This window comes from Heterodontus francisci, chromosome 8 (genome assembly GCF_036365525.1).
Source record: "Heterodontus francisci isolate sHetFra1 chromosome 8, sHetFra1.hap1, whole genome shotgun sequence".
NCBI classification, from domain to species: domain Eukaryota; kingdom Metazoa; phylum Chordata; class Chondrichthyes; order Heterodontiformes; family Heterodontidae; genus Heterodontus; species Heterodontus francisci.
In genome coordinates, this window is record NC_090378.1 from 77,673,766 (window position 1) to 77,700,218 (window position 26,453).

Sequence of the window (26,453 nt, forward strand, 5' to 3'; positions counted from 1 at the left end):
CCTGATGGCCGGCACGGACACGATGGGCCGAAGGGCCTGTTTCTGTGCTGTATAACTCTATGATTCTATGACTCGAGGTGAATTGTGATTCCTGCTTTTGGATAACACTGGTTATTATTACAGGGGATCATTTCTTAGATGGTATCTGAACACTTAAACCAATCATATAAGTAACTCTTCAACAGTTGAACCGAGGAAGAGGACATTTACATTTTTTCTGGCTGATCTTGATTTAATTGCTTGGTTGTTGCAATCTATTAGCAAGTTTGGTGCTTGATGATTGGTTTTGTACCCCAGCTACATAATAACTGAATATTGTGACTTATTTTTGAGGTATTGACAGTTCTGAGGCTGACATAAACCTGGACTTATATTTTACCATGGTCTTTAACCAATCTGAACCATCTTGCTTGAGTAACAATATCTCAAGGTAAATAATCAGTATTCATATCTATTAATGCAGAAATGAGAATGATCCACATTGCTTTCAACCTACCAATACAGCTCCCATTTTCAGCTTTGGTCATTCCACTAGGACACAGATCAATGCACCTGAATCCCCCTCGGGTGTTCTTACATTGTTGATCGGGTCGGCATACATTCTGTCTGCACTCATTGATATCTAAACAATAAAATGCAGAGCACATTCAGCAGTGTTGCAGTTGATGAACTTTGATGACTTTTATAGAGCTTCTTTGTGTAATCCATATAATTGGATTCATATTAAATAATTCACAGCTTTCTGACTTATTAATATAAAACTGATGGTGTACATTTCTTTCTCAACTTGTTAACAAATTGGAAAAATCATTACTGAAGTCATTTGATATTTACTAAAAATGCAGAATGAACTATTACACTGCACCTGATGGTGTAGCAATTACTGCTCAAGGTATGTTTAACATGAGGTTTCCTTAGCCTATCCATTTTACCTACCCATACATCTTCTACCTCGTAGCTGATAACCTCGATTGCATACACACCGGTAGCTCCCAATGGTGTTCAGACAGCGATGTTGACATGGATTAGATTCTTGACATTCATTGATGTCTAGCAGGCAGAAAAGAAAATAATAATTGTAGCTTGTATAATCAGGCATGCATACTTTACTTTTCCAAGCTCTGAACTTCACAAAATAACAATACCGACTTGCATTTATTTATAAAAATGGCCCAAAGCACATCACAAATGAATAACCAGAAAAAATGGTTAACCTTTGAGTTGAAGCTCATGGACTTGAAGGCAAATTAATGACCTGGTTAGGAAATTGGCTGAGCAGATGGAGACAGAATGTAGGGATAATGGGCAGGATATGACTAGTAGTGTCCCACAAGGATCTGTATTGGAGACTCAATTATTCACCAGAGCCTCAACTATTCAGTGTATTCATTAATGACTTGGATGATGGGATAGAAAGCTACATATCCAAATTTGCCGATGACACAAAGATTGGTGGCATTGTAAGGAGAGTAGATGGAAGTGTAACGTTACAAAGATATTGATAGATTAAGTGAATGAGCAAAACTGTGGCAAATGGATTTCAATGTCAGCAAATGTGGGATCAACCACTTTGATTCTAAAAAAGGATAGAACAAGATACTTTCTACATCGTGAAAAGCCAAAAACACATGTGGTCCAAAGCGCCTTGAGGGTCCGGGTACATGGATCGTTAAAATGTCAGGAACAGGTGCAGAAAATAATCAAAAAGGCTAATGGAATGTTAGCCTTTATACCTAAAGGAATAGAATACAAAGGGGTAGACGTCATGTTTCAGCTATACAAAGCCCTGGTTAGACCACACCTGGAGCACTGTGAGCAGTTCTGGGTACCACACCTTAGAAGATAAATTGACCTTGGAGAGAGTTCAGTGTAGATTTACCAAAAAGATACCTGGACTCCAGGTATTAAATTATAAGGAAAGATTACACAAACTAGGATAGTATTCTTTTGAATTTAGAAGGTTAGGAGTGAATTGATCCACGTTTTCAAGATATTAAGGGGAATAGAGCAGGTCAATTGAGAGAAACTAGTTCTGCTAGTTGGGGAGGAGTTCTGCTAGGACCAGGGTGCATGGTAAATAAAATTGGAGCCAGACTTTTTAGCAGTGAAATTAGAAAACACTTCTTCACTCAAAGAGTGATAGATGTTTGGAACTCTCTTCTGAAAATGGCAATTGATGCTAAATCAGTTGTTAATTTTAAAACTGAGATCACTGGATTTTTTGTTAGCCAGAGATATATGGGATATGAGGCAAAGATGGGCATATGGAGTTAGGTCGTAGATCAACCATGATCTCACTGAATGGGGGAACAGGCTCGAGGGGCTAAATGGCCTACTCCTGTTACTATGTATTTCTTGTGCTGTCAGATTCTTCAACCTCTGCATTAACATATTTAATTAAACTTTGTACTTTTCTTCACTACACCAATCTGAGTCACTTACATTGTCTAAATATACCAATGGACACAAAAGAAGTAACAGTAGTTTCATGTTGAGAAGCTGAATTGATATAAAATGAAGAACAAGAAGATAGTGTGGCTTTCCTCAAAGCCTCCAATCAAAATAAACATAACAAGTAGGAATGAGGAAAAGTGCATCAGTTTGTCCAGACTGTTCATGGGCAGAACCTGTTCCCTCCATCCCTTCCCCTTTTTGTCGAATTGGAAAGCTGTCTTCTTAAATGATTTATCTAGGCTGACATGAACTACTAACCCCAGAGATATGTTAGTATGGAATGTTAATCGTGGCGGCATTCAAGTCCACTGCCCCCCCCACCACCCCACCTCCCGTCCCTTTGATTTTCCTTCACCCATGCATGCACTATGAACAAATATCGGAAGGTAACAATATTCCTCATTTGTTTCAAGGGACATAAAACATTTAGAACAGCAACAATACCTTGGCAACTTAATCCTTCGAGTGTACGTCTAAAGCCAATGCCACACCTCACCACACATCGATATGAACCAATGGTATTTTCACAGTCTTGTCCAGCATGACAAGTGTGGCCACTTAAAGCGCATTCATCGATATCTGAAGAAACAGTGACCAAGATAGTACTTTTATATTCTAAAAATCAAGTGCAAAGGGTTCAGATTTCTTGTTTAGGTCACTAAAAGTTTAGAACACTTAGAATTTCAGTGGTGACCATATACTATTGTTTCCTCCATGTATCCAAATCAGTATTTCTATTTAACTAAGCCTCTGAAACTTTTGTCATTTATCTTTACATTTCAAACCATGACCAAAAGTTACTATTGAATAATACTGAGATAATGCTGGGGAATGGAATGCTTTCCCACTTTTTGTTCCACGAATCAGCATGGAATACTCACATACCAGCTGTAACACAGTAAGAGCAGAATGCCAACCAATGAGTTACTAATTAAAATAGAGTAATATTCTCTCTATTCTAACTTAGAAATGTGACTTAACTCTGAGCCTTAGAAGACCATTCATTTTCCCACTGGGCTGGAAAGTGTCAGTCATAGCATCTGCATTTAAACTATTCTGACAGCAAATGGAGCTATGTTACCTAGACCCAGAAGTCACAGAACCAGAGATTCAAGCTACCAAGATTAAGATTGCACTGGGCAGCGGAGGTTTAAAATGGCTCAATGCCTCAGGATCGTCAGATGAAGATTTGAAGGATCCTAATAAGATCTGGACATTCCTGGAGCAAAAACTGAAGGTAAAACTAAATTTCTGTGTATACAAGCTTGAGCTTATGACGCAAGATGAGTCCATTGACCAGTTTGTTGCAAGGTGCTGAGACAAAACTCAATATTGTGACTTTGCAGATAGTGAATTGTTGGAATGAGTTATGGAGGTGGTAATCGTGTCTACCCCATTAGAGGCCTTTCAAAAAGACCTGCTAGTAAAGAAGAAAGGGCACACCATGATGGAAGGAAATTTGAAGCCATCATGGCTGGGTGCCAACAATTACAAGAGTTAGTGGGTGACTACAAATATCGGTACAGTAACCAAGGCTCAGAAGTCTTCTAAGCCTTGTGACAAATGTGGCCCGACTCACCCAATTCGCAGTTGTCCAGCATACAGGAACGTGTGCGAAGATTGTGGCATGCGAGGACTTTGGGCAAGGCGGTGCAGAAGGCCAAGCTCAATTACTGCACACAAAAATGGTGGCAGATCACAGGCAGAGAAAATGTCTGCGAAAAAAGATGGCAAATGCAACAAGAAGTATGCCAACACACAACAAAATCTCAAGTAGGTACATCAGGTCAGCAGACAGACACATTGTGAGGAGGACACTGATGATGAGTGCAGTCATGTGAACAGCAAGCAAGCATTCCACATAGTTAATTGAGATCAACATGTCAATGCTATTATGCAATCTGAGGCATTCACTATGATCGGAATTGTATGTCCACAGAGCGAGTGGCAAGCACAAACTCAGGGTAAAAATTGACACCAGAGCAAGTGTAAATATTCTGCCTATTTGTATTATGAAGGGCATGTACTCCAAGAACTGGGAATCCATGGTGCAACCCACCACAGCTAGGATAATGGCCTACAATGGTTCTCCAATCAAGTGCATTGGAATGCGACTTGAAATCAACAAACAACTTACAGTCCGGCTATGGGAACTAAAAATGGCTACCACAAAATGTTCTACATTTTCGACACAACTGGATCAGCTGTCACAGGACTTCCAGTCTGTCAAACATTACAAATTGTCACTATACATGAAGTCAGTACCACACCAAAAGGTTTGGAACGTTGAAAAATGGAGTGCATTGAATTGGTTAGAGACCTGAAACTACTTTACCCAGACAGGTTTGATGTTATTTGCGATTTCAAAGGTGATGCCATACTGCACGTGAGGCAAGACACAGTTCCTACTATCGACGTGCTAAGGAATGCAGCGTGCACATTCAAGAGAAGCTTAAAGTGGAGCTGGATGAGATGGAGCGCAATGGAGTCATCCGTGGAGTGCACCAGCATTCCGATTGGTGCAGCTCCATTACCTGCATGCTGAAGAAAGATGGCAGTCTCAGGATTTGGTTAGACCTGCGATGACTGAATTTAGCCCTCAAAAGATGTCTGCACAAAATCCTGACCCTGGAGGAGGTGTTTCCCCAGTTCACTGGCACTAAGTATTTTACAAAACTCAACGCGAAACATGGCTACTGGGGTCTGTCCACTTAGCTAAGTAGTCCCAGCTACTCACAACTTTTAGAATGCCATTCAGGAGATACTGCTTCTGATGGTTACCATTTTGTCTGTTCATCAGACAGGACATTTTCCAACAATACATGGACAGGATAATGGAAAATGTCCCGGGCTGTATCTTTATAGCCGACAATATTGCGGTGATCGGGCGGGCCAAGGCAGAGTATGACTGAAATTTGCACTTGCTAACGTTGGCTACTTGTCGTGAAGGCCTCGTACTTAATAGCAAGAAGTGCCAGGGAAGTTGGGCACATCAACTTCTTTGGGTTGATATATTCTGCCACCAGACTACCCCCTGACTCAAATAAGCTTGAAGAGGTCAGAGCCACGTCGACTTCTTAGGACCAGGAAGACCTACAACGGTGCCTAGGACTGTTCAACTTTTTGGCTCTGTACATCCCCAGTTTCGCTGAGTGAGCAGTACTGCTAAGAGAACTGCTGCGTAAAGATACCCCTTACTAGTGGCAGGAAGATCACCAACAGGTGTTTGAGTCCTTAAAGTTAGTTCTGTCAAGTCAAGACAGCATGCTACAATACTACGACCTGACCAAAGAGACCACGCTTGAGGTCGACAGGTTCCAGAAGGGATTAGGAGCCTGCATCATGCAGGAAGGGAAGACAATCGCCTTGGCGATGAAGAGTTTGTTGCTAAGCCAATCCAATTATTCTAAGATGGAACATGAAATCCTAGCTCTGGCTTTTGGTATCGCTAGGATTCACACCTACTTGCGCGGAAAACATTTCACCGTGGAGACTGACCACAAGTCATTTGAAATCAACAAACAGCTCACAAGTGCTCCTCCACGGTTGCAGAGACTTTTGGTGTATGTCCAGGGCTACAATTATGACGTCCAATATAAACTGGGCAGTAAAATGGTCACATTGGGCACCCTGAGCACCAATCCAAACAAAAACTCAGATGTCTCGCTCGATTTGCATGTCCATGGTGTGGATATCAAGATTGAGGATGTCCTCAGCATCGACCTCATGGGTTTTGGACCCCACAAATGCAAGCAGTTGAGAGACAAGACAGCATGTGACCATATCATTGTTGTGGAAGTTGATTGTGGAAGGATGGCCTGACACCATGCAGGAAGTAACCGAGCGTTTACGTTGTATCTGGCAGGCCCGAGACGAGCTTGATATTTCACAAGGAGTGATTTTTAAAGGCAGACAGGCTCAGATACCCGAGGCTCTGTGTTCTGACATTCTGGCCCAATTGCATCAGGGTATTTAGGAATAGAACGCACCATATGCCCTTCCATGGCGACGGTATACTGGCCAAGAATCAATGGTGACGTTGGGATGCTGGTGAAATCCTGCGAGGCACGTCAAACAACAGAAGGAACCCTTGATTCCACTTACAACACCCTCACACCCATGGGCGAAGATTGGCATGGATTTGTTCCGCGTTCAGGGCGATGATTTCCCCCTTGTCACAGACTACTTTACCAAGTTTCCAATCATCAGGCAGCTGTGTGATACATCAAGTGCAGTGGTTGCTGATATGGTCAGTGCTTTAGTGCTTTATTCAGCCTGCTTGGTGTGCCAGACAAAATCATCCCCAATAATAGGCTGCAAAATGCAGGAAAACAATTCTGAGACATGTGTGCTAAGTGGCGAGGCCGTCACGTGACACTGTCACTGCATAATCCTCAGTCCAATGGCATGGCTGAGTGCATGGAGTGCATCATCAAAGTGATTATTTTAAAGTAAAGGCAGACGGGTCAAGACCTCAAAGTCACAATGCTGTATCTCCGGGCTTACCATCATCTGCAGAGTTAATGTTTGCAAGGCAGGTCAGAACTATCCTGCTCAGTTATCATCTCTTTCAGTTTTCTACTGTCAAGGATATTCTTCTGTCTAAACAAGAGAAGATGAAGGCATCACATGACAGGCGCACTAGACCAGAATTAGCTCCAATGCAGGTAAGGCAGAAGGTCAGAGTCCTCGACCATGTGTCGGGAACCTAGTACCCTGCAGATGTTGCTAGGATATACGACCAGCCCCGATCCTATGAGGTCCAGACACCTAGTGGTGTGCTTCTCAGAAGAAACCGGAGTCAGCTCAGAGGGATGTATGACAGCACTACATGTGAAAAACCCTGTTGCATCGCGGATACATTCACAAACACTATCTGGAGATGAACGCATGGAGGCCTCAAGCACTGAAAGAGAACATGCTACCCAGAGTTTTACATAGAAACATAGAAAATAGGAGCAGGAGTAGGCCATTCGGCCCTTCGAGCCTGCTCCATCATTCATTATGATCTTGGCTGATCATCCAACTCAGTAGCCTGTTCCTGCTTTTGCCCCATTCCCTTTGATCCCTTTAGACCCAAGAGCTATATCTAACTCCTTCCTGAAAACATATAATGTTTTGGCCTCAACTGCTTTCTGTGGTAGCGAATTCTACTTTCTGGGTGAAGAAATTTCTCCTCATCTCAGTCCTGAAAGGTTTACCCCGTATCCTTAGACTATGACCCCTGGTTCTGGACTCCCCCACCATCGGGAACATCCTTCCTGCATCTACCCTGTCAAGTCCTATTAGAATTTTATAGGTTTCTATGAGATCCCCCCTCACACTTCTGAACTCCAGCGAATATAACCTAACCAACTCAATCTCTCCTCATACGTCAGTCCCACCATCCCAGTAATCAGCCTGGTAAACCTTCACTGCACTCCCTCTATAGCAAGAACATCCTTCCTCAGATAAGGAGACCAAAACTGCACATAATATTCCAGGCGTGGCCTCACCAAGGCCATGTATAATTGCAGCAAGACATCCTTGCTCCTGTGCTCGAACCCTCTCGCTATGAAGGCCAACATACCATTTGCCTTTTTTAATGCCTGTTGCACTTGCATGCTCACCTTCAGCGACTGGTGTACGAGAACACCCAGGTCTCGCTGCATATTCCCCTCTCTTAGTTTATAGCCGTTCAGATAATAATCTGCCTTCCTGTTTTTGCTACCAAAGTGGATAACTTCACATTTATCCACATTATACTGCATCTGCCATGCATTAGCCCACTCACTCAACTTGTCCAAATCACCCTGAAGTCTCTCTGCATCCTCCTCACAGCTCACCCTTCCACCCAGTTTTGTGTCATTTGCAAATTTGGAAATATTACATTTAGTTCCCTCATCTAAATCATTAATGTATATTGTGAATAGCTGGGGTCCTAGCACCGATCCCTGCGGTACCCCACTAGTCACTGCCTGCCATTCGGAAAAAGACCCATTTATCCCTACTCCTTGTTTCATGTCTGCCAACCAATTTTCTATCCATCGCAATACACTACCCCCAATCCCATGCGCTTTAATTTTACATGCTAATCTCTTATGTGGGACTTTGTCGAAAGCCTTCTGAAAGTCCAAATAAACCACATCCACTGGCTCCCCCTCATCAACTCTACTAGTTACATCCTCGAAGAATTCTAGTAGAATTCTAGATTTCCCTTTTGTAAATCCATGCTGATTCTGTCTGAATCTACCACTGTTCTCTAAGTGCTCTGCTATAAAATCTTTGATAATGCACTCTAGAATTTTCCCCACTACTGACATCAGGCTGACTGGTCTATAATTCCCTGCTTTCTCTCTACCTCCCTTTTTAAATAGTGGGGTTACATTAGCTACCCTCCAATCTGTAGGAACTGTTCCAGAGTCTATAAGAATCTTGGAAGATGACCACCAATGCATCCACTATTTCTAGGGCCACTTCCTTAAGTACTCTTTGAGTCACCAGAATCTCAAGTGAATCATCAAGATGAGCTAAACTCTGGGAGGACATTCATGACTACCAGATCCGGACGTATAAGCAAACCTCCTTTTCGTTTTAGAGACAGTTAAATTTGCTTATCTGTAAATAACATTATGTTCAATCATGTATAGATTGTCCAAACCACAACATTGTTGTTTCTTGTCCATATATTTTTATCTTTTGAAAAAAGGGGGATGTTGTGGGACAACCTTAACGCTCCACCTTAAGGACAGCAAGTGAACATCATCAGAGGAAGTGATTTCGAGTCACATGTGAACAGTTATTTGTAAGTGGAGCCCGAGATATTAAGACATGTTCAAGACTAGCTCATGCAGTTACTATTTGTATTTATGTTCCAGTTCTGTTATAATAAAACCCCACATTTATTTTGAATATTACTTGTATTCCCATGGCTCTTAACAATAGATCACACACCAAGGGACATATAATATTACAACAGGTACTGGCAGTTTGTGGGTGGTAATGTGCCGTCTACAAGCCCAGTAGGAAGTAAGTTGACAGAGACAAATTTGAGACTTCATCCTCTCAATCTAGGCTTTATTCCAACCCAGATCCCAGAAATGATAAGATGACTGCTCACACATTCTGGGCTCTGATCAAAGGTCATTGACCTGAAATGTTAACACTACCTTTCTCTCTCCACAGGTACTGCTTGACTTGCTGAGTGTTTCCACCAAACTGTATGTTAATTGCTAACACATTGGCTGGGAATCGCTTTATGGGCAGAATTAGAACATGGAGAGGGGTGAGGGTCTAACTTCCGCTCACCCCTCAAAATCCACCTTAATCCTGATCCATTTTCCTGATTGGAGGTCATTTGTGTTGCACTGTGGGATCCTGGCATGATTCCTGTTGCCAACAGGGGACCCATCAAGACAGAGGACAATCCCAATGGTGCTGCAGTGGGGATAAGATGCCAATAGACCTTTTAAAGGGGCAGAAGTGCCCTGAAGATTGTGTGAAAACTCACACTGAAAACCCCAGCCAAGACTGACTGATACTTTAAGCAGTGAGTGCTGAGCTTGAATTGAAGGGACAGAAAGCTGCTACAAAATTCTCACTCTCTACTGGTGGACTTCAGGGCCTTTACTGTCACTTCCTGCAGTCTATCACCTCCTTCTACATCACTGCTTTTGCAAGTAGAAGAGGAGAGAGATGAGAGGGAAATCTTTCAGGGACTGGGGCCCTGTCCCCTACCTCCATTTTCATGTGGCAAGTGGGAGAAGAGAAGCCAATAGCATTCTACATGGAGGAAGGGGAATTCAGTTTAAGGCATTATGATGGCAAAAGGCCTCACTGTCCACATTTCCTCTCATTTTCTGCCATGAATTTAGGGTGGGATTGCATAGAGAAGAATCCAACTCATTGTGATACTGAACCATCTATACACATCAAGGATCACTTAACTGATACAGTGCCTCAATAGTGGCCAATGTAGATCAGAGAATTGGGGCTACAATATTATGTGCCTATCTTAGTAAACATTAATTTTAATTGAAACCAAAACCAAATAATCTTTTTGCATTATTAAAGTATCTTTGAGGATTAACAATTATGCTTCATGTTTCTTATTTTGTCCATGTAAAGAAGTTATGCTCTTAGTTTGTTCAAGGAATTTTACCACAGTAATTTCTGGAAAAGTTTGCTTAAGAATTAACTCTTGTCTTGTGTTGAATGCAGATTTGAAATTTTGCTCAGTAGAAATCCAGCACACCTTGACAGGTTCTTCCATCAGCAGATATGGTGAGACCTTTTGGGCATGAGCAGTAGTATGATCCCATTGCATTGTGGCATATATGAGAGCAGGGGTTTCGGATAGCACACTCGTCTTCATCTGTATAGAATTATAAAAGGTTTTAAACAAGGTTTCACTTCAATCATTTTACTTAAGGAGTCTTTGCAAAAAAAAAAACTCGTTCAGTTTTGAATGGAAGTGCTCGGCTCACCTGAACAATAGGGCTCAACTGAATCCAAAGTAAAACCATTCGGACACTGGTTACTACGGTCACCTGTATTAAACAAATAACTTTAAATCCTGGGGTTCCCAGAGTAAATCACTTGTAGTCACAGTTTTCTTCTTGCTAATATCTTACTTCAACCAGACTACCAACTCATGTGGCCCAGAGAAATAAGGGCAATTTTTACGATGGTAATTCTATCAATATGCACAAAATCCAAACAAATAATTAGTATTTTAAAAGTAAAAGAAAACCAGAAAATGCTGGAAATATACAGCAGGTCTGTCAGCTGTGTAAAGTGAAGAGCGGCTAGTGTTTTGGATGTAGACCCTTCATCGACATAGTTCTGAGGAAGGGTACACATCCAAAAAGATAATCTGCCTTTTCTCTTTACAGATGCCGACAGAGCTGCTCTCAACCTCGAGCACTTTTTATTTGTATTCAGATTACCAACATTTGCAGATTCTTTCTATTTGTAGGATATAAAAAAAAGGTCAATTTTGTTGGAGTGATGCTACTGTCATAGATAATCTGTGTTGATTGTCCTCTGCTATAAGACATTATTCTAATACCACAATACCAATCTAGCAGGATGGGGAGCACCAGCTTTGGGAATGTGCAGCAATCTCCAGTAGATTGTTACAGGTCTCCAGTGCTGGTGTCGTGATACTTGACCTCTACTATTAGTCCAAATCACCACACACAATGGACTATAATTTGTGATGAAGATGCCAGTCCCATCTTCCCATGCAATTGCAGGAGATGTAATACCTGCCCTTTTACCTCCTCTCTCCTCACTATCCAAGCCCCAAACACTCCTTCCAGGTGAAGCAGTGATTTACTTGTACTTCTTTCAATTTAGCATACTGTATTCGCTGCTCGCAATGTGGTCGCCTCCATGTTGGGGAGACCAAATGCAGATTGTGTGACCGCTTTGCGGAACACCTTCACTCAGTCTGCAAGCATGACCCCGAGCTTCCTGTTGCTTGCCATTTTAATTCACCAACCTGCTCTCATGCCCACATTTCTGTCCTCAGCCTGCTGCAGTGTTCCAGTGAAGCTCAACGCAAACTTAAGGAATAGAACCTCATCTTCCAATCAGGCACTTTACAGCCTTCTGGACTCAACACTGAGTTCAACAATTTCAGACCATGACCCACATTTGATAGTTTTTTTTCACCATGTGCCAGTCTTAAACTTGCTTTTCATGTTTTTGGTTTCGAACAAAGCTGTTCATTATTCCGCCATTAACATTCTCTCTGGACAAATGCTTTGTCTTTCACTACAACTATTATCACTCGCTTTGCCTTTTGATCCATGACATCTTTGTCATTTAAACTCTCTTGCCCTCTACCCTATCACAGATCTTCCTTTTTGTTCTTCCTCCCCCTCCCCTTTTAACGGCATAAAACCCAACACCTTTCTACCTTCATTTGGTTCTGAAGAAGAGGCATATCGAAATGTTAACTCTGTTTCTCCCTCCACAGATGCTGCCTGACCTGCTGAATATTTCCAGCACTTTCTGTTTTTATTTCAGATTTCCAGCATCCGCAGTATTTTGCTTTCACATATTTCTTGCGATAGTTCCCACTGAGAGACCAACAGCATTCATCCCTCTTCTGCAGGAGAAGATTGCACACAATCACAGAGAGCGAGTTAAGACTGACGGTGGGCTGCTAATTCTCCATGTCCTGAGCCCAATGGAGGAGGTGGTCATGGAGCTGGCTGAGCCACAGGATGAAAGAAGTGTTGCAGACGGAGGGACAGGAGCACCTTCCCAAGACAGTAAGGTTGTCATGGGGCACGAGGGTGCATCTGCAGCGATGGAGCCATGCTGCTCATCAGGCATCTGGTGCCTACAGGGATCTCCAACGTAGGAGTGTTTGCTATGTCGGGAGGCGAGGCCCTTGACCCTTCAATGTCTGTTCTCTAATGCAGGTCACGCAGAACCTACTCGAAGAGCCTTCTCGACTGTGGGAGATCCTGCCACTTCTGAGGGGGAGGATGGAGCCTTAGAGGGTGCATTGTCACCTCATACACCTGCACCCTCCACTAGCGCAGATACTCTCACGTCAGTGGGTATCCACTTGCAGTTAGATTAATGCACATAACCAGGTGAGCAAATCACACATGCGCGCAGGCAGCTGACGGAGGCTATGGCAGCCCAGGTCTCTGATAGTCAGAGGAATGTGGGAGGCCAGGCCCATGCTGAGCCCCAGGCTCATGATGTGCCTCTGGTGTTGTCAGCTTAACAGGAAATGCTGCAGCTGCAGCGAGAGGTCAGGCAACATCTGGCAGAGATGCCAGAGGCTATGCATGCCAAAACATGGACGATGGAGGAGTCCATCGAGGTCTTGAGTGCTGCACTGTCTCTGAGTAGCTTCCTCCATTGAAAGATTGGCAGTTCTCCTGGAGAGCCACATCCAGCAAAGCACTCAGTGTCTGCAGGACATTCATGCAGGCCTGCATACCCGCGTCTTGACTATAAGCTCAAAGCAGCAGTGGCAAGGCGAGTGGGGTCAAGGAACCTGGAGTCACCACCAGGTCCTCTACCCTCTCAGGTCAGCCGGAAGGCACAAGTTTGCCTGCAAAGACAGGAGCAGCAGCTGCCCACTGCTGCTGGGGGCTCCTCTCAGGATGCTCCTGGTGTGAGGAGCAGTTCCTCTGCCCCTCTGCCAGCTATGCCAGGCCCTCCATCATTCCTGAGGACAGACAGTGCTACTGCTTATGTGCAGGAGGACCCCAACATGCCGGGGCCCACCAGGCCTAAGGTAACCAGAGGACGACCGCCAAGCTTATCCCTAACCAAGGGGCAGCAAGGTTGGCAGCCTGCCGCTACTTCAGCTGACAGCGTAGAGGGAGTATCGAGTCAGAGTGCATGCAAAAGAATGAAGAAGAGCACCTAGAAGCACGGGGGATTCACGGGTGAATGTGTATTGTAAATGGAAAGGGTAGCATTTGCTGTCACAGTCAGTAAAGAATTTTTTCCAACAAACAAGATCTCCTTCCTATTCCGTAAGGCCTTTGGTGCTTCATTTCAACCTAGCTTCTGTGAAAAGGCTCGAGGTGAGGGATCATGCTGCGAATGGTCCAGTCTGGAGCTTGACCAGCTTCCGCTGTGCAACTGATCAATGAGTGAATGTTTCCTGAAGGAAAGAAGGCGACAACAGGGCTGTGTAAAGGTAAGTCTTTATTGGGCAACAGTAAGGATCAAAGGAAACATGAATGTATAAGGGCATCACATATCTCCTGGCATCTCTCCTGTTGTCCCTGGGGTCCTTCATCTGGTGATGCTTGGTGAACTTCCTCCTCCGCATCCTCATCATCCAAGAAGGCAGCACATTCCTCACATTCCTTATTGTTCATTGCCTCCCCCCTCTGTAGTGCCAGGTTCTGCAGTGCACAGCAGACCACCAAGATACATGAGACCCTCGCCAGGACGTACCAAAGAGCTCCACCGGACTCATCTAGGCACCTGAATCTCATCTTCAGCAGAACAAAGGCCTGCTCTATAGTCGCTCGCATTGTCCCGTGGCATGCACTGTACCTCTCCACTGCATCTGTGCATGGGTTCCTCACGGGTATCATTAGCTATATCCTCAATGGGTAGCCCTTGTCTCCAAGGATCCATCCCTAAAGGCACCCGGGAGGCTGGAAAAGATCTGGCACCAGGGACTGCCTCAAAATATAGACAATGTGACAACTTCCCAGGAGGCACACACAGACGTCCAGAATCTGTTTACGGTGATGGCAGACCAGTTGTACATTGAGCGGGTGGAAGCCCTTCCTGTTGCTAAAGGTTTCTGGCTGGCATGCAGCAGCCTTAATGCCCACATGTATACTGTCTGTCACACACTGCGCCTGGGGAATCCACCATTAGCCCTGAACCCGATGGGCTTTTCAGCGTGAGAGTTGGGATCTGAGCAGAAACATAGTCGCCAGCCCTCCTGAAAAGAGCATTGGTGACCTCCTTGATGCATCGATGGGCCACTGACTGTGAGATCTCACACATGTTTCCAGTGGATCCCTGGAATGATCCAGAGGCATAAAAGTTCAGTGTCATAGTGACCTTTAGCACCACTGGCATTAGATTTCCATCAAATACCCTGGGGCATAGCTCATTCTGCATCATAGCGCAGAGGTCAGTGACGGTCTCCCTGGAGAGGTAGAGTCTTCGCTGGCACTCCCTCTCAGACTTCTACAGGTAGTTGAGCCTCAACCGGTAGACCCTCTCTGGAGGGTAGCTTCTTCTGCGTAGGGCAGCCACCTGTCTTTTCCCTCTGCCACCTTCACCACTGTCTGGAGGCCTCTGCTGATACTCCTGTGGGCTTACAGCTCATTGTGGTGCTGCTGCAGGTGCCAGGACCTCCCTTCCACTCTGCTGCACCTCCTCTTTAACGGAGTCCCCAAAGCCTAGATGAATGAGGCCCACGATAGGTGTCCTCTTGCTAGGTACAAGGCAATTCCTCAGGTACTGAAGCTGCCAGTGTCCATATGCAGCAAGTCCTGGGCAACATTCAGGCTTGGGCTAATAAGTAGCAAGTAACATTTGTGCCCTACAAGTGTCAGGCAATGATAATCTCCAATAAGAGAGAATCTAACCATTTCCCCTTGACATTCAACGGCATTACCATTGCTGAATCCCCCATTAACAACATCCTGGGGGTTACCATTGACCAGAAACTGAACTGGAGTAGCCACATAAATACTGTGGCTACGAAAGCAGGTCAGAGACTGGAAATTCTATGGTGAGTAACTCACCTTCTGACTCCCCAAAGCCTGTCCACTATCGACAAGGCACAAGTCAGGAATGTGATGGAATACTCTCCAATTGCTTGGATAACTGTGGCTCCAACAGCACTCAGGAAGCTTGACAGCATCCAGGACAAAGCAGCCCACTTGATCGGCACCCAACCACCACCTTAAGCATTCACTCCCTCCAGCACCGACTCACAGTGACAGCAATATGTACCAAATACAAGATGCACTGCAGCAACTCACCATGCCTTCTTCGACAGCACCTTCTAAACCTGTGACCTTTTCCACATAGAAGGACAAGGACAGCAGATGCATGGGAACATCACCACCTGCAACTTCCCCTCCAAGTCACACACAGCCCTGACTTGGAACTAAATCGCCGTTCCTTCACTGTTGCTGGGTCAAAATCCTTCCTAACAGCACTGTGGGGTGTACCTACCCCAAATGGACTGCAGCGATTCAAGAAGATCACCTTCTCAAGGGCAATTAGGGATGGGCAACAAATGCTGGCTTTGGCAGCGATGCTCACATCCCAAAGAAGAATTTTAAAAATCTATGAAGCCTCAAAAATTTATTCCAATTTCTATAGCAACAACCTATTGAGCAATAAATTATTAATATAGCTAATCTGGATATCTATAGCATGTTCCCCTGTGACCATATTGCAATACTGTGCTGTCAATCGCAATACAAAGCAATTATCTTTTCCCCATTGTGACCACTTGTGAAATCTACCTTCTATATTTGGTAGCCCTATTGCTGCCACTGTGGAGGAGGGAGTGAAGGAGGTGGTGGTTGGGGTGCCAATCAAGTGGACTGCTTTGTCCTGGATGGTGTCATAAGAACAAAGAACTAGTTATGGTTGCAATCTGAGCATCTGTCCTTGAAAAATGTTGATGTTTTAACTTTGGAACAGAATCAGAAAACCATGTTAAACACAGGATGTAGCAACACAGGTGTTGCTATCAAAAATTACTCTTGCAGAGCACTGGAACTTCAAGAATGGGATTAAAAAGGGGGTTATACTATAAAAAAGATATGAACTAGATGAAAATCCTACAGTTTAAGGGTGCAAGTATTACAAATTGATATATTGTATGTAGTAAATGTTAAACTTTTTTATGCGTTCATGGGATTTGGGCGCTGCTGGCAAGGCAGCATTTATTGCCCATCCCAAATTGAGCTTGAGAACGTGGTGGTGAGCTGCCTTCTTGAACCACTGCAGTCCATGTGGTGTAGGAAGGGAGGGAGTTCCAGGATTTTGACCCAATGACAGTGAAGGAATGCCGATATAGTTCCATGTCAGAATGGTGTGTGACTTGGAGGGGAACTTGCAGGTGGTGATGCTCCCATTCTGCTGCTGGTCTTGTTCTTCTAGGTGGTAGAGGTTGCAGGTTTGAAAGGTGCTGTTGAAGAAACCTTGCTCCTGAGTTTGGGCAGGATTGCAGTACAAAAATAGAACACTTGATAATTATTTCTGAACATCTAGGCTATCTGAATGTTGAAGCTTTGACCACTGTTAACAGATTAGTACTGTTTTATATGTAGCACTAACTACAAGTCCTAAGTCCTACAATGCAAATCACGTCTTTCTTACTTTAAAGTGAGAAAGAACTAAAATTCTGTTTCATTACCTTTAGTGATGAAAGCATGAATCTTGTACTCCAGAATTTCATCCAGTGGGCTATACTCTGCTGCAATGGATGTAGCATGGAGTGTCTCTACTAAGAATGGCATTCGGCCTCGATTATGACCATAGGTAATGGTGTGATTCCAAGAGTATGGTACGCTAGCATCATCTACTGTAAACATCCTGGTAGAGTAGGCGTAAATCTGACCTGGTCCAATCTGAATGTAGTCCTCTGTGTAATCCTGAACACATAAAATTGCATGGAATTATTATGTTTGCATATTTTCTCTGTATATAACAGCAATAATATTCATAAGGATTGGCGATGAGTGACCAAGAGTGCATTGATCTGGTTATCAGTGCTGTGCTACATAATGGCCCAAAGTTGCGGAAAAAATAATGGCATGTGAATGATGCGTGCCATTATTAATGTACAAATTGGCCAACAACCTTTGGCGAGGAAGAGATACCCTGTGAATTGTAAATCGCTGCAGATTGCTGGCCAACTTGTGCCGCTCCGCCATTAAGTTCACGAAAATGGCATCTTGCCCTTAAACTCCCCTGATTTTCATGAAGTTGCTGCATTAAACTTGGCACAGAAGGTTAAGTCTAGAAATTAACTGTGTAACCACCCTTTAATAACGTGATAATTATGACGTAAGGGGAGGCGGTGGCATAGTGGTAATGTCACTAGACTAGTAATCCAGAGCCCAGGCTAATGCTGTGGGGACATGGGTTCAAATTCCACTACAGCAGATGGTGAAATTTGAATTCAATTAATAAATCTGGAATTAAAAGCTAGTCTAATGGTAACCATGAAACCATTGTTGATTGTTGTAAAAACCCAGCTGGTTCACTAATGTCCTTTAGGGAAGGAAATCTGCTCTCCTTACCTGGTCTTACATGTGACTCCAGACCCACATCAATGTGGTTGACTCTTAAAAAAATTGTCCTCTGAAATGGCCTAGCAGGGCAATTAGGAATGGGCAACAAATGCTGACCTAGCCCAGCGATGCCCACATCCCACAAAAACGAATAAAAAAAATTTGTTAATTACGGACATTCACCCCTCTGATCCAGGAAATAACCAAGTAAAAGTGTAGAGACTCATTCCATCAGGTTGTGAATTATTGTTGGAGGTTTTAAAAATTTTAATTTTAAAAATAATTCTTTATTTTCTTTTCCATCTCTTTTTTCTCTCAATCTAACCCTTCTCTGTCTCTATTTCTCTTTCTGTATCTGATTTGACATTGAATTCGCCCACTCTAATTCACTCGCTACTACTTCCTCTGTTTATTTCTCAATCCTTTAATCTCAATGGTTAAGGAGATGCTTATTCTGTCGTGATGCTCACTAAGGTCCCAGATGCCCTGTTGCACTTGCCATGCCATTCCCAGTAGCTTTGTGGGGGAAAGGTTTTTAAAACCTAATCTTGCAGGAACACATCTATCAGGGTACCCTGTGAGAAGCCTCACTCCAGCAAAATCTGAGCCAATATGGGAATATTTAAATGTTGGACTAATGATAATTATATGAGGTTTGGGGAGGACTGGCAGGTGACTGGCTTGTTCCTGGGTAATATATATATTTGGTCACCAGAGATTAAAGTGGCATATGAAGTAGCAGAGGTAATATGCATGCATGCAGATTTTTATAGAAACTGTACAAATGCAAATCTTTATTAACATGACACTATAACAACTTAAAAATAACACTTATTTGTTGACTGTCTGCACAGTGTGAAATTGAGTTTTGGTTCCATTAAGACTTCTGGTTTCAAAATACAGGAACATGCAGCATCAGGTATAAAAACATTATAAACTTCAACATCTTGGAACCTATCAGTACTGGAATTTGGGTGGAAATTTGCATGCAGTTCAATCTATTTTTTTTTTAAAAAAGACACATTCTTAGTCTATTATTGAGAATCATAATATATTTTCTATAGTACCTTAACATTAAGGTTTACAGATGAGGGTAGTTGCAGCACATATCCATTCACCACAATGTCCAGTAATAGTGCCCCATCTGAATCCAGGCCTCTAGCAATGTGCGTCATTCGTAGTATCTCTCCTAGAAACCACAGTGACCAAACCAAAAGTAATTCTCACTAATGCAGCCCATGTTGTTATCAATGCTCCACTGTGTGGCATTGAATATTGAATTCAGTACTAAGAGATTACAGGACATAAATACATGGGTATGAACACTCTGGCATGGGGATCTTATTCAGATTTTCAAAAAATATTGTGTTTATTGGCATTTTTATTGCCTTTATAATCAATTCATTGTTACTGATACGTTTTAAAATTAACCTATCAGCAACATGAGCAATATCATAATCTTGATAACTGGCTGCTTTTACTTTAAAAAGTCCACATTTTCACTTTAAAAGTAACTGGTCTTTACACGGACAGGGGTCTCCAATCTGAGACCCTAAGGCTGCATGTAACTCCTGAGACAGGGAGATCCCTTGATACCTAGGCAGCTCCTATGGCACTTACATTTGGTTAATTGATTTGTCCTGTTCGAATTTTGTGGGTCTAGAGCCTTTGTAATGGCTTTTCAGCACTATTGCCACATTGGTGACTAAATCCTAAGTCAGAACATCAATATCTGTTAGTATCAGCAATATGTGATAAGATACGAATTAATGGGAATAAGAATTTGACTTTATTTGTGGCCCTCTAAGCTCTATGGTATGCGCTGAAGTGGGCCAGAAGACAAAATGCATGGGCACCCATTTATCAGGGAATTGCCGAAGGCACTGCTCAAGTTAAGTTGGAGGATAGCTGCTTTGAAAGGTCAGAAGTAAAGGATAGTGTAATACAATGGGCCTGAAATTCTGTGGGGTTTCTCCCAGTCTCATGCTGTTTTAAACCATTTCTCTGGAGGTTTTGCCAGTATCCTGACTGGGAGACCCCCAGTGGAATTTCAGGGCCCATGTAAACTACTGCTACTAAAATGTAGGAGCATGTCCTTTTAAGGTTGCAAGGTGCAATTGCTTTGCATTCTTGAAATGAACGCTCAGGACAGTTACAGGTCAGGTTGTAAATTAGAACCTGGCTTTGGGCGTAGGAAAGTCAATTTAGCTACAAACATTCTGGCTCAGTATTAAATTTGCATTGGACAATGTGTGATCTTTGGAATATAATGATACATATTATTCTTAAGTATTAACTCCTTTGTTAAAATAGTAGAGGCAGGAATTTAAAGCAAACCTGTTTAACGCCTACACAAAACAAGTGCGCATCACGTTAAAACTTTTTGTTGTAATAATTCACAATTTGTGACAATCTGTTCATAGTTATCCATGAAAGAGCCAGGGAAAATTATTGAAAGATTGATGTGGTTTAAATGCTTAATTTTAAACATCACATAACTTGCATATTTGATAGCCAAAAAAAATCCAGTTCTCTAGATATTACAAAGTCAGTGCCACTTGACCCAACCTGGATTTTTCACTTTACTAACAAAGTCAAGCTGCTCAGAATGCAACAGTTCTCTTAGTAAGAAAATCTTCTGGGTTGAAATCATGCTGGGTAATATTAACAAACAAATAGATAGAGCTGTTAACTCTTTTCAAATATTTTTAATTGATTGGGTTAACAAATTCATTACAACAGCAGTATAAACCAATATCAAAAGACGTGATTTCAGGATTTCTGTGTTTAATCGGAAAATGTGTTCCCCTAACATGGATATCAACATTTTAAAAGAGCAGACTAATATTCTACACTGACCATACAGCATGTTTGAGAGAAAACAGCTGGGAGGAGTGCTCCCTGAGGTGGAAAAATTGTCTGATATGTAAGTGCTTCACAGAATATGTTTCTCAATTTACAATGAAATCCTGTTTTTAAAATTAAAAAAAACATATTTATGAACTAACCAGGTAAAATGATTAATCTCCTCTTCAAATTTTCACATACAACAAAAAGATTTTAAATAATATATTTATCAACTAACCAGTGGCAAACTCGACTTGTGTCTCCCGTCTAAATACCCCTTCTGTAAGAGAGTATCCATTAACCGCTTCCCCGATTTCCCTTGCAGTTGTCCAATAAATAGGATTTAAGATTGAGATGAGCTTCCTCATGGCAGAGCCTAGAAAAACAATGGAATCCTTAACACAAAACAGGATAGGCTTGGAAGTTAAAAAGCGGCAACCATGCTATCACATTCACATAAAGGGTGTGATTGAAAATACAGAACCCAAACTGAAGAGTTATAAAGTTAACTTTTCCTTTAAAAAAGTGAACAATGTGCTGCAAAAATGGCTGCCGAAGATCAAACGACCGGGCCCTGTATATACAAACTGTCTTACTGTCTGTTAAGGACATACGTGCCAAGCTAAGAGATGTCAATTACATCCATCCTGAACCCATCAAGAGACATTTTTGAATTGAATGAGTTCTTTTGAAACAAAGAAGGTGTGAAGTAGCCACATCTGGGGCCATTGTCGGTCACCACAGGGAGGGAACTCTATGTCTCCCAACAGAGGCAACACTTTTGACCTTAAAAAATGGCTCTCTGGAGAGAGAGGGAGAAAGAGAGAGAACGAGAATAACATCACCAAAAGCCTGTCCAGCCAAGAGCTGAGATCTCAAGCAAAAGCCAAAGAAGGTGCCCTGTTTATTTATTTAGAGATACAGCACTGAAACAGGCCCTTCGGCCCACCGAGTCTGTGCTGACCAACAACCACCCATTTATACTAACCCTGCAGTAATCCCATAATCCCTACCACCTACCTACACTAGGGGCAATTTATAATGACCAATTTACCTATCAACCTGCAAGTCTTTGGCTGTGGGAGGAAACCGGAGCACCCGGCGAAGACCCACACGGTCACAGGGAGAACTTGCAAACTCCGCACAGGCAGTACCCAGAATCGAACCCGGGTCCCTGGAGCTGTGAGGCTGCGGTGCTAACCACCGTGCCGCCCAACTTAGAGTCATAGAGTCATAGAGATACAGCACCGAAACAGGCCCTTCGGCCCACTGAGTCCACGCCGACCATCAACCACCCATCTATACCAATCCTACATTAATCCCATTTTCCCTCTCACATCCCCACCTTCCCTCAATTCTCCTACCACCTACCTACACTAGGGGCAATTTTACAATGGCTAATTTACCTATCAACCCGCAAGTCTTTGTAACAGTGACCTGAAAGTGATCACTGTCTCCAGACTGCAATCTCAACAAAAGGAAAGATCTACAAACAACCCAAACCTCCAACTTTAATGAGAAATTGAGCCAGAGAAGATTCAGCAGGTTTACCGTGAACCCCGAACATCTACCTCACTTCAAACCACTTACCTCTTTTTCTCTCTATCAACCTCTTCTTGTGTGTGCGTGCCTGTGTGTGCACGCCAGTGAATGTGTGTGGGTGAGGTTGCGACCATTTCGGGAATGAATATTGCTCAATAGATAGTTAATCTTCTGTTTTAAACCTACAAAACCTGTTGCTGTTTGTTTATTTAACCACCCAGAAGGTGTTTCCAGTTACTTGTTCCAGTTCGCTAACCAGTTGTCAACTGGGAAATGAGAAGTACCACACCAGTTTTGACTGCCTACTGGTAACCAGTTGAATGTGGGATTTTCACCAATTGAGCCACAGGCATGGACCTGTCGAACTGCAGGCATGTACCAGTTGTTAAACCACCAGTCGAGGTGGTATTTACCAGTTGGATTGCCCCAGCACCCAGGCCAGTTGAATATCCCAGTCAAAACTGTTGGAACTTTGATATAACCCCATGTTGCCCATTTGATTCATTCAGTGTACTATTTATCATGGTGTTCAGTGAAGTATGGGCATGAAATATCAAATCTAGCAAAATCTCCAGCCAAATAAAACAAAACAGGTTAAAACCCTAGTTACATAAACAGTTGCTATGGTCAGTTGGGAGTTGAACAGTGGGAACCACCCACACCCCTTACCACCTGGCTAATGCTAATAGTTTATGGTATGTACATGGTAACTCCTGATGGTGGGAGCATTCAGATATGGAGATATATCAGTGAGTGCATACTGCAAGCCTTTGGGCTGTAAGCCAATGAAGGATATTGTCTATGTGACACACAAGAGAGAATTACAAAGTAAGAGGTTATGGTTCTTGCTGCCTTGCTTAAATCCATTACAAAATAATTAAGGTGTTCTTTGGCAAAGTTAAAATATTAATATTATTGCCTGCATCACAAAGGACAAGAAAGCTGTTAAATTACAAGTTTAGGTGGTATCCCTCCCCATGGCTACTGATGAGAATTACACATTTCTGCTCTGCCTCTGGTCTCTTTATTCCCTTTATTCTTCTATTTCCAAAGTGTCTCTTTTGTCTGTTTTAAATGAAATTTCACTCTTATTGAAGTGAATGTCGGTTAAGTTGGATTCAAACCCAAGTTATGAAGGTGAAGTCCACTGAGTAGCCCACACCCTTCAGTTCTGTTCAGATCTAGAAAAGGTTGCATTGATGAATCGGGCACTAGGCACTTACCAATGCTCCTTGGTACATTTGAGATTTGCGCTTGTATAATTTGAGTACCAGTTTCTGGACTGTCAAACACTGTAGCATTCAGCAAAGCAACACCAAATTCCACATTGTTAATATTTCCAATAACACTTCCTCTGGCACGCTGAGGACCACCTGAAGGGAAAAAAAACAGATACTGCACATTTCCTGCTACTATGAAAAGAAAACTTAGAGCATAGGTTAGAATCTGATAATTGGCGCCATGATAATTAACCAAAACCGCAAGGGCTGACAAAACATCACCTCTCTGTGGGAATGTGAGTTCACATTAACTGTGTACCTCGATGTCCTGGGCTGTTTATGGCATCTGCACAAAACAGCTTTCTGTTGAGCATGGGAAGCAAACCCAAGGCAATGCTACCTTCTTAGTATTAACAGGCTGATGGAATATGTGAAATTCACTCATCATGTCCCGGATGGTCTGGAATACGTTAATCACGTCACTTGTGTTTATAGCAATAAATTGATCCTGAAGGGTTTGAAGGTAGCATGGAGCTTAAGTGGGCCATATATCACATGCGTTCAAGTCCTCTGAAGAAGGAATTTTCCTCCACACAAGATCAGGGGGCAGGTTGTTCAACCTTGCCCGTCTAAGAGCGAAGTCCAAAGTACGGAAAGTCCTCATCAGGGAACTCCTCTTTGCTGACGATGCTGCTTTAACATCTCACACTGAAGAGTGCCTGCAGAGTCTCATCGACAGGTTTGCGGCTGCCTGCAATGAATTTGGCCTAACCATCAGCCTCAAGAAAACAAACATCATGGGGCAGGACGTCAGAAATGCTCCAAGCATCAATATTGGCGACCACGCTCTGGAAGTGGTTCAAGAGTTCACCTACCTAGGCTCAACTATCACCAGTAACCTGTCTCTAGATGCAGAAATCAACAAGTGCATGGGAAAGGCTTCCACTGCTATGTCCAGACTGGCCAAGAGAGTGTGGGAAAATGGCGCACTGACACGGAACACAAAAGTCCGAGTGTATCAAGCCTGTGTCCTCAGTACCTTGCTCTATGGCAGCGAGGCCTGGACAACGTATGTCAGCCAAGAGTGACGTCTCTATTCATTCCATCTTCGCTGCCTCCGGAGAATACTTGGCATCAGGTGGCAGGACCGTATCTCCAACACAGAAGTCCTCGAGGCGGCCAACATCCCCAGCTTATACACACTACTGAGTCAGCGGCGCTTGAGATGGCTTGGCCATGTGAGCCGCATGGAAGATGGCAGGATCCCCAAAGACACATTGTACAGCGAGCCCGCCACTGGTATCAGACCCACCGGCCGTCCATGTCTGCACTTTAAAGACGTCTGCAAACGCGACATGAAGTCCTGCGACATTGATCACAAGTCGTGGGAGTCAGTTGCCAGCGTTTGCCAGAGGTGGCGGGCAGCCATAAAGGCGGGGCTAAAGTGTGGCGAGTCAAAGAGACTTAGCAGTTGGCAGGAAAAGAGACAGAGGCGCAAGGGGAGAGCCAACTGTGTAACAGCCCCAACAAACAAATTTTTCTGCAGCACCTGTGGAAGAGCCTGTCACTCTAGAATTGGCCTTTATAGCCACTCCAGGCGCTGCTCCACACACCACTGACCACCTCCAGGCGCTTACCAATTGTCTCTCGAGATAAGGACGCCAAAGAAGATAAGCATGGTGACATAAATAACAATAATACTGTTCTGAAGAAGGGTCACTGACCTGAAACGTCTCTCTCCACAGATGCTGCCAGACCAGCTGAGTATTTCCAGCATTTCTTGTTTTTATTTCAGATTTCCAGCATCTGCAGTATTCTGCTTTTATTTATATAAGCATGGTAACAGAGTGATTAGAAGTGATTGAAAAGAGTTAAGTGCATTTTGCTGGGTCCATGTTGTTATTCTTCTGTCACTTTTATGTATCTTTGATGTACTATGATTTAGTGGCAGTATGCATGCAATGTACAGATCAAAGGTAGAATTAGTCATAGTATAAGACTTGTGAGCGAACCACTGTATGCTGTACTCATACTGGATTATGGAGTATTGTGTACTGATACTCGTACTGGAATCATGAAGTGTGAGAGCTGAGTACTCATATTGAATCATGTAATATGAGCTCAGTAAAGACCTGTGTACTCATATTGAAATTGTGAAATATGTAGTATCTGAAATCGCATCCTGGATCATGTAGTGTGATGTCTTAATAAAGATGTGACTGTTCATTGTTATAACTGGTGCATATGTATTCCAATGTTTAAAGTAATGAAATGAATTAGAACAAGAAAGCAGTCCAACACACTCCACTCAAGGTGAATACTGTCATAGGTTTTGGATAGAAAACACTTTCTTGGCTAAAGGATATTGATTGTTAGATGCAGTGCATAATAGTTTTCTTAGGCCTAAATAATCCTTGAAAGTTTATAAATTTATATTTTCATCATAGAGAATATTCTCTTATACCTTTATTTGACTGATTTTAAAATAGACTTTATCTAATATGTAGCTGAGCCATGAAGAGCAGGGAAGTTCCAGGCTTCATCTGTCTGTTCACAATTGTGGCATTCTATTTGATACTGAGCTGACCTTCCAACACCATACCCTCTCCATAACCAAGAATGCCTACTCCCACCTTCAGTG

At 43.0% G+C, this 26,453-nt stretch overlaps 1 protein-coding gene across 2 annotated transcripts in view; it reads right to left on the reverse strand.

Annotated features, from left to right (window-relative positions):
* Positions 1 to 26,453, reverse strand: part of hmcn1 (hemicentin 1) — a 740,737-nt gene that overhangs the window by 35,574 nt on the left and 678,710 nt on the right. For both annotated transcript variants that reach the window (XM_068037415.1, XM_068037414.1), the window contains exons 94-102: positions 23,816 to 23,965; positions 21,289 to 21,426; positions 19,271 to 19,392; positions 17,324 to 17,561; positions 10,920 to 10,982; positions 10,688 to 10,807; positions 2,899 to 3,033; positions 937 to 1,050; positions 497 to 622 (exon numbers count right to left, since the gene is read on the reverse strand). In XM_068037415.1, coding sequence (XP_067893516.1) covers positions 497 to 622; positions 937 to 1,050; positions 2,899 to 3,033; positions 10,688 to 10,807; positions 10,920 to 10,982; positions 17,324 to 17,561; positions 19,271 to 19,392; positions 21,289 to 21,426; positions 23,816 to 23,965 — 1,206 coding nt within the window. The remainder of the gene's footprint in view (positions 1 to 496; positions 623 to 936; positions 1,051 to 2,898; positions 3,034 to 10,687; positions 10,808 to 10,919; positions 10,983 to 17,323; positions 17,562 to 19,270; positions 19,393 to 21,288; positions 21,427 to 23,815; positions 23,966 to 26,453) is intronic.